Source organism: Gymnoscopelus microlampas (genome assembly GCF_963454915.1).
Source record: "Gymnoscopelus microlampas genome assembly, chromosome: 8".
Classification (NCBI taxonomy): domain Eukaryota; kingdom Metazoa; phylum Chordata; class Actinopteri; order Myctophiformes; family Myctophidae; genus Gymnoscopelus; species Gymnoscopelus microlampas.
The window spans coordinates 54,065,039-54,072,214 of NC_139945.1; the positions used below are offsets into that span (position 1 = coordinate 54,065,039).

The window sequence follows — 7,176 nt, forward strand, 5'->3', positions numbered from 1 at the left end:
GTGGGGTCCCTGGCACAAAAAAAATTCAGATGGGGGTCCGCGGCCAAATGTATATCAATTTAGGCCCTAAATTGATATACATTTGGCCTAAATTTTAGGGGTCCTTGGCATGAAAAAGGTTGAAACCCACTTTTGTTCAGTAACAGGTGTCTCTCCAGCTCTCTATTAAATAGAAGATAGCTACATTTTCAGGTTGGGATACTAGTATGTAATGCTAACTAAATGCCTCAACTCCTACAATGCCAAGTGCTTAAGTTGTCAGGGTGAGGGGTCCCCATTTCAAAGGTCATTATCTTGGGGGTCACGTCTGAAAAGTTTGGGAATCTGTAGTGCCACATTTTCTTATTCCTCTCCTGCCCAGTAGGCGGCGCGCCTGCTCATTGGAGTCGGACGCAACTTCCTTGAAATGCCAGACAAGAAGAACAACAAGTCAGGGTTGCCATGTCTGCTTATTATAAGTAAGGTTTCTTGTAAATATTAAAAGTTGCGGCGAGTTGCGTTTTTTGTGCCAGGGACCTCCGCACCAGATTTGTGTTGTTAAAATGTTTCAAAGATAATAGCAGATCTAGCAGATCTAAAAGCTCACAGGCACAACGTGTTGTGACCTTGTACATTGGCTCTTTTCAAATAGGCTAGATCAGTGGTGGAAAAAGTACTCAAATTCTTTACTTAAGTGAAAGTACCAATACTGCAATATAAAAATACTCTGTTACAAGTAAAAGTCCAGAATTCAAAATGTACTTGAATAAAAGTACAAAAGTATTGGCATCAAAATGTACTTAAAGTACCAAAAGTTAAAGTACTAGATATTTGAAAATAGCCGATCTACAAGCTCACAACGCATCGCGATGCGACGCGTTGTGAGCTTGTAGATCGGCTATTTTCAAATAGCCTATGTATAAAATAGGGCTAAAGTGGTTACTGTATGTTTCATTATATCATAGTTTATATCTGAAGAGTAACTAGTAACTAAAGTTTTCAAGTAAATGTAGTGGAGTAAAAGTACAATATTTGCCTCTGAGATGTAGTGGAGTAGAAGTAAAAGTATTGGAAATTGGAAATACTCAAGTGAAGTACAAGTACCTCAAAATTGTACTTAAGTACAGTACTTAAGTAAATGTACTTAGTTACTTTACACCACTGGGCTAGATATATCATATATGTTTAAAGTGCTCATGTCCCACATAGCAAAAAAGACCTGGCAAAGTTATGGCCCGGATCATGCTGTTTGTCATGGCCCACTCGGAGCAATGGTCTATACCCCCTGGTCTGGCGCCAGATCGGTTTGCCAGAAGCTCAGACATACATGAACCGTATATGGGCCAGCTGTAAAGGGCCACACTGTGCTGACCCAGTGATGAGCCAGAACATAGCAAAAAAGACCTGGCAAAGTTATGGCCCGGATCATGCTCTTTGTCATGGCCCACTCGGAGCAATGGTCTATACCCCCTGGTCTGGCGCCAGATCGGTTTGCCAGAAGCTCAGACATACATGAACCGTGCATGGGCCAGCTGTAAAGGGCCACACTGTGCTGACCCAGTGATGAGCCAGAACAGTGTTTCCACTGCTGGCCCAAACATGGGTCGCCAGAACAGGGCCTGAACAGTGTTTCCACAGCTGGCCCAGACATGGGTCACCAGCACAGGGCCTGAATAGTGTTTCCACAGCTGGCCCAGACATGGTTGGCCAGCACAGGGCCAGAGCACTGTGTCCATACTTGGCCTAGGCATGGTTGGCCAGAACTAGCCCAGAACAATGTGTCCATAATTGGCCCAGATATGGGTCACCAGCATAGGGCCAGAACACTGTGCCCACAGCTGGCCCATACATTTGCCAGGACAGGGCCAGCTGTGGACATAATGTTCTGGCCCAAAGCTGGCAAAGTTATGGCCCGGATCATGCAGTTTGTCATGGCTCGCTCGGAGCAATGGTCTATACCCCCTGGTCTGGCGCCAGATCGGTTTGCCAGAAGCTCAGACATACATGAACCGTGCATGGGCCAGCTGTAAAGGGCCACACTGTGCTGACCCAGTGATGAGCCAGAACAGTGTTTCCACTATGGAAACAGGAGCACCTATGAAAAAAGTCAACTGTAGAAGTTAAGATGGGGTGTGACAAAGGTCTTATTTAGGGGGCGTTGTGCTTTAGTCAGGCTCTCTCCTTTAATCAAGCCATACTAAATGCCATACACAGGCTATAATTGACTAAGATAAAATAAAAACAAGCATAAAGTTTTCTGCTTTTTTATTATTAAACTGCAAACCATGTGAGGCAAATGCGTGTATGAACAATGCAGTCAACATTTGGAATATGTGAACAATGCAGTTAACAAGAAACTGTAAACTGAAAAAAAAAGTAGTGCTTTTTTGCTGAAGTGACGGTCCTCCCTCGCCAAAATTTAACTCACAGAATTTGACGTTCCGAGTCAACAAATCTCATCATGTCCATTATACATTTCCGATAAGGGTTAGGGTTAGACAACTGTGAGTCACAAAGAACTGTACCAGGAGACCCTCATCCACGTAGCTCGCACCTCCCTCAGAACCAAGGTTCACGCAGAGATGGCAGACCTCCTCCACGAGGCTGTTGTAGATGCTGTTCTGGCCATTGTCAGAACAGAACTGATGAGATCCGAGTCCTGAAATCAAAGCAAACATAAGAATGTTGTTCTTTAGTCAAGTGGCTTAATTATTGGTAAAATAGTAAATAAATAAAAACCTGTGTAAGAAAAGAGGGGGGAAAACGCAGCATCAAAGTAAATTTATTATTTAGGCTTGTATACCCAAGGGATGCGGTGACCTAGTGGTTAAGAGGGTCAGGCTTGTTACCGAGAGGTTCCCAGTTCGACTCCCCAACACGACACTAGGTATGAAAATCACCGGGTGATTAACAATCCTGCAGGGTCTGGCAAGAAATAAGTTACTGCAACTTAGTCCAAACCCTGGGTAAATAACGATTTCTTCCTCTTCCTCTTCCCAGGAGTATTTATTTTTCTATGTAAAAATAACTTTGTATGTACTTTATAAATAAAGCACTTAAAAACTTAAGCTAGTGATGGTACACCATATTATCAATATTGGCAGACATCTTAAGTAGTATATTAAAACACAATTCCTACATACTGTAGGCTATATGGGGGGGGGGTAAGTAATTTTTGGTGGTGCTACCTACTGAAAAGTTAAGTGGCACCAGTGAAAAAGTTACGTCTGGAGCCGTGACCCCATCCCAGAACTAACTGTATCTACGTAAACACACCATGTCTTTCTAGACAAGACTCACTCTGCATTGGAGCTCCTTCACATGCGCCTGTCTCTGTCTCTTCTGCCCCCACCTCCACCTGACGCTGAAGCCCTGAAATCAAAGCAATCATGAGAATGTTTCTTCAGTAATGTGTCTTAATTATCAGTGCAACGGTAAATAAAACCGCAGTAAGGAAAAATAAATCCATTTTGTTTAGAACAAGAATTTGGAACTAAAGATGAGATGTGGTCATGACCAAAAGCACAAGGTCACAGGTACAAGCATAGATATAAATACCTAGATGCCTCATCCGGCAATGGCCGATGGACATTCTCAGTAATTAGCATACATGGTCGGCATTTTTGTTTCTTGGAGAAACTGGCCAATCACCGCGGGTCTTTCCCGTCACATGACAGAATCTACGGTGCGCTTGATGTGCTGCAGCACCATGCCCTGAGTGCACTGAAGAAACAACCCCAGAAGTCCCTGGAAAAACAAGGCTTTGATTGGCCTGTAGTGTCGCCGCCCATTGTAAAACAATAATGGATACTTCCGTGTTACTTCCTTGAAGCCGTCAAGGAAAATCTCATAAGGAAGTGTCATACATCACGTGGTTGCGTCCATAGAGATGCGCCATGACACTTTCGGTGGCATAACATCTACCAGAACTTCAGTGAATACATTGCAGTGGATGAGAGCCTTCTGGACAGCTCGTATCAAACATTATTTTCTGAACGAATGCAACCTTTGTGTTTTGTCATGAGCTCAAAGACTGGAGTCCTCATGCACGCGCAGTCATTATCATACCTTCAGTGTAGAGTAGGCTATTATTTTAGAACACACCCCTCTAATTCCTCTTATTCTGATCAATCTGATTTTCTCATTTTCGTTGCAAGTTCAATATATTTCGCCTTCACATCTGCACAACTTGATGTAAAATTGTTTCTAAAACAGCCTGTTTGAAACAATTTGTCTATAGCGCCGCTGATACTGTACAGTATCAATTAGACTATCTTAGATTTATTCAATCATTTGACATTATATCTTAAAATCTATAGCCTAGTTTGACTATCGACCCAACACTAATACTGATGAGCTCAGCCACTTATCATTATTCTACTGATGCTCTGCGAAGAGATCAAACGTGACATGTTTAGCCTAGATGTTGGTCCGATCGTTAAAGTTGATATTTGAATTAAAACGTTACTTTGTTTAGCTGAACATAAGCTGGCATATATTGCAGCTGTTCTGCAAAAAGGAATGGTCAAAACTACCCAAAAATATGTGAGCCAAACTTGTGGAAACATATTCAAAAATACTTTTTTCAATAGGGCTGTAACATAAGAAAATGTAGGAAAAGTGAAGCATTCTGAATACTTTCCGGACTGACTGTACGTAAACACCCCATCTTTCTAGACAAGACTCACTCTGCATTGGAGCTGTTTGAGAACCCCCTGTCTCGGTCTCTTCTGCCCCCACCTCCACCTGACGCTGGAGACCTGAAATCAAAGCAAACATCAGAATGTTTCTTTAGTCATGGGGCTTGATTCTCGGTGCAACGGTAAAAAAATAAATAAATAAAATAAAATGCAGTAAGGAAAACTGGAGGGAAAAAAAAGAAAAAACAAATCCATATTGTTTAGAAGAAGAACTTGGAATTTAAGATAATTTAAGCTCAGTTATTAATGGCCAGACAAGACCCCTATTCCAGAATGAACTGTATCAATGTAAACACACCATCTTTCTAGACAAGACTCACTCTGCATTGGAGCTGTTTGAGAACCCCCTGTCTCGGCCTCTTCTGCCCCCACCTCCACCTGACGCTGGAGACCTGAAATCAAAGCAATCATGAGAATGTTTCTTTAGTAATGTGTCTTAATTCTCAGTGCAACGGTAAATAAAACAGTAAGGGAAAATAAATCAATTTTGTTTAGAACAAGAATTTGGAACTAAGGATGATGTGCTCTGTGCTGAAGTGTGGGTCATGACCAAAAGCATAAGGTCACAGGTACAAGCAGCCGAAATGAGTTCAGTCACCCGAAAGACTTGGAGTACTGCTACTGCTCACTTCTTTGTGTCATTATTTCCAATTTCACTTGTTTATCCTGTATGAGTCATCTCTGATTGGATAACATTGGTATCTGACCATAACATGCATGTTCTGTTTACTAAACACCTGGAGAGACAGGGAGACCCCTGTTACTGAACACTTCATAGTAATTATTGCCATCCGAATATAGATATGTTTATCTTTTAATAAACAAAATCACTTACTGCACAATTCTTTAAAAAATAGCAGTAGCTATAGAATAGCAGTGTTCCTTCATGATTGACTAAATTAGCTTCTCAATTCTATATTGTATGTCCCAGCAAAGTTGTTAGAAGCCAATTTAAGATAAGGGTTAGCATTAAACAACAAACAAAAAGGGTTTTGTGTGTGTGTCTTCCCCGAGTAGAACTGAAATTCTTACCAGTTGGATTTTGAGGTCGGGGCTATTTTGTAGCCGCTCCTCCAGGTTTTCTAGGGATTGGGTATCAGCTAATGGCAGCAGATTTGGTTCAACACCTATGAGAATGAGAAAAGCTTTATCACATCACAGGTTTGCAGGTGTAAAACAGTGGGTGTATTTCCATAAAGAAAGGGAAGAAGATGGAGCAAGGGGAAGAGAGAGAAGATACATTTTAAAAAACAACAATGCATCTACATATTTACACACGAATAAAGTAACTTTATTCTTTTAAGCCTTAGTCAATTTAAGACATTTAATGAATAGAGTAACATCCTCGCCTTTATTCCAACAGTCGATTCATTTGTGGATTATACAGTGAGCTGCACGTTTTAATTTTTTTCCTCCTTTTTAAAAAGGCAGTGAGCTTGTAGATCGGCGGTAGTGACGTGGCGCATCTAGTGAAAGCCGGAATTACACAATTTACATGTAAATATGAAGTAAACGAGGGGGGGGAATGGCGTTCGGCCACAGATGGGATTAAAGCACTTCTTTATTGAAAAATATGAACTAATACATTGCACAAATACTCTGGACACCTACTTAACATTTGGGGCAAGCACCTTATGTTTTGCATTTCTACATGTTTGGAGACATACAGCTCCAGGTTTTACCGGTGACATTTCAGGGCAAACTGGGGGTGTGGTCACTAAGACTCTCGTAGATACGAAAGTAAAAGTCAGATTTGATAAAATACATATACGATAGTCTTGATCTAAGGCTTTAGTGAAGCCACACTTTAGAGCGTTTGTCACCACGGTCCATATTTCAGTGACAGCATGCCTGTTGCTCACTCGCATCTAAACGCGGTGTGTGTGCGGTGCAGCGTAAATGAGTCACGCAGTCAAGTTAGAAGTCCTGACAGATAGTCAAATACGTCTTTGATGATATATATGCCTTGTTTGAACGATTATTAGCACACCAAGGAAAAAGATAGCGCAGAGATGCAACAGAATCAACCAGATTGAACTTACTTGCTGTGAAAATAACAGCTGCTGATCAGACAGTAATGAACTTCTCCCATGCGCTGGAGTCATACAACCAATGACAATCACAGCCCTGCAAGGAAAGAAATGTTTGATTAACTAACAATACAGTATATTCAAACTCTAATTTTGTTTACAGTTGTCATATTACAATTCACCTTAAAATAAGTTATAAGTAGCTATATCATATCAGTGGTTCTCAAAGATTTCCATGTCAATTGTATTTGGCTTCAGATTTGAAAAGGTTGTGCGCCAAGGAACCCCACAAGAGAAGTGTATTTACACCTGGAGGAACCATCTCTAGAAACCCACTTTAAGAACCAACACATTAAATGTACAGTGGTTCTCAGGTGGGGTTCAGCAGGGACCCTCAAGATTCCAAATGGACCCTTACAGGCCTTTAACTCTGAGAGTACCAATTGAACCAAATGGACCCTTACATA

At 41.4% G+C, this 7,176-nt stretch overlaps 1 protein-coding gene across 2 annotated transcripts; it reads right to left on the reverse strand.

Moving 5' to 3' along the window:
• Positions 1-2,249: 2,249 nt before the first annotated feature.
• Positions 2,250-6,808, reverse strand: LOC311050354 (uncharacterized protein). 2 transcript variants are annotated; one of them, XM_084064371.1, is made up of 6 exons: positions 6,722-6,808; positions 5,712-5,806; positions 5,000-5,071; positions 4,668-4,739; positions 3,280-3,351; positions 2,250-2,638 (listed from the first exon to the last, which is right to left on the reverse strand). In XM_084064371.1, exons 3-6 carry the CDS (start codon positions 5,004-5,006, stop codon positions 2,448-2,450), a joined length of 342 nt encoding a protein of 113 aa, XP_083920497.1. In that variant the 5' UTR covers positions 5,007-5,071; positions 5,712-5,806; positions 6,722-6,808; the 3' UTR covers positions 2,250-2,447. The 2 variants fall into 2 exon arrangements, with proteins under 2 accessions (XP_083920497.1, XP_083920496.1); XM_084064370.1 differs by having other exon boundaries at positions 4,668-5,071.
• Between the last annotated feature and the right edge of the window lie 368 nt (positions 6,809-7,176).

Bases quoted from the DNA above. Each gene is read 5' to 3' on its own strand.
- LOC311050354 (XM_084064370.1), bottom strand. From the start codon at position 4,758: ATGTTTGCTTTGATTTCAGGTCTCCAGCGTCAGGTGGAGGTGGGGGCA. The intron at 3,352-4,667 runs GTGAGTCTTGTC...CTTTGATTTCAG, and splicing joins TCAAACAGCTCCAATGCAGA to GGCTTCAGCGTCAGGTGGAG. The intron at 2,639-3,279 runs GTGAGTCTTGTC...CTTTGATTTCAG, and splicing joins TGAAGGAGCTCCAATGCAGA to GACTCGGATCTCATCAGTTC.